This window comes from Penaeus monodon, chromosome 33 (assembly GCF_015228065.2).
Source record: "Penaeus monodon isolate SGIC_2016 chromosome 33, NSTDA_Pmon_1, whole genome shotgun sequence".
NCBI lineage: Eukaryota > Metazoa > Arthropoda > Malacostraca > Decapoda > Penaeidae > Penaeus > Penaeus monodon.
Window position 1 is genome coordinate 10,105,659 of NC_051418.1, and position 357 is coordinate 10,106,015.

Below are 357 nucleotides of genomic sequence, written 5' to 3' on the forward strand. Positions count from 1 at the left end.
ATTTGTAACATTTCTCTAGATTTTGTACGGATTAGTGAATAAAGATTTGATGTACTCTCTTTTTTTCCTTTTTATTTACTCCTTTAGATACACACATTTGAATTTACTTGCTTTCTAGTTATTGAAAAAAAGTATTTTATATGTCAAAAGTGCTGACAGATGCTGTCAAGTCCTGTAATGTGAGATGGTATTTTCTATGCTTGTTCAGCTCACCAGAGGCTCAGCGATCTCGCTCCAAGAAGCAGCACAGCTCAGACGTTGACTCGTCTCCAGACCATCGTTCTGCGCGACACCAAGATGTCCAACCTTCCAACCAACAGACATCCAGAGACAGTCCTAGAGATGGAACGAGGGGGA

The 357-nt window shown here is 40.3% G+C and overlaps 1 protein-coding gene across 1 annotated transcript in view; it reads left to right on the forward strand.

The window, feature by feature from the left end:
• LOC119593988 (serine/arginine repetitive matrix protein 2-like) overlaps nucleotides 1-357 on the forward strand; it is a gene marked incomplete at its 5' end in the record, with an annotated part of 12,295 nt that overhangs the window by 4,393 nt on the left and 7,545 nt on the right. Inside the window, 1 exon segment of the mRNA XM_037943011.1 lies at nucleotides 209-357. Within this exon segment, the coding sequence (XP_037798939.1) occupies nucleotides 209-357 (149 nt within the window).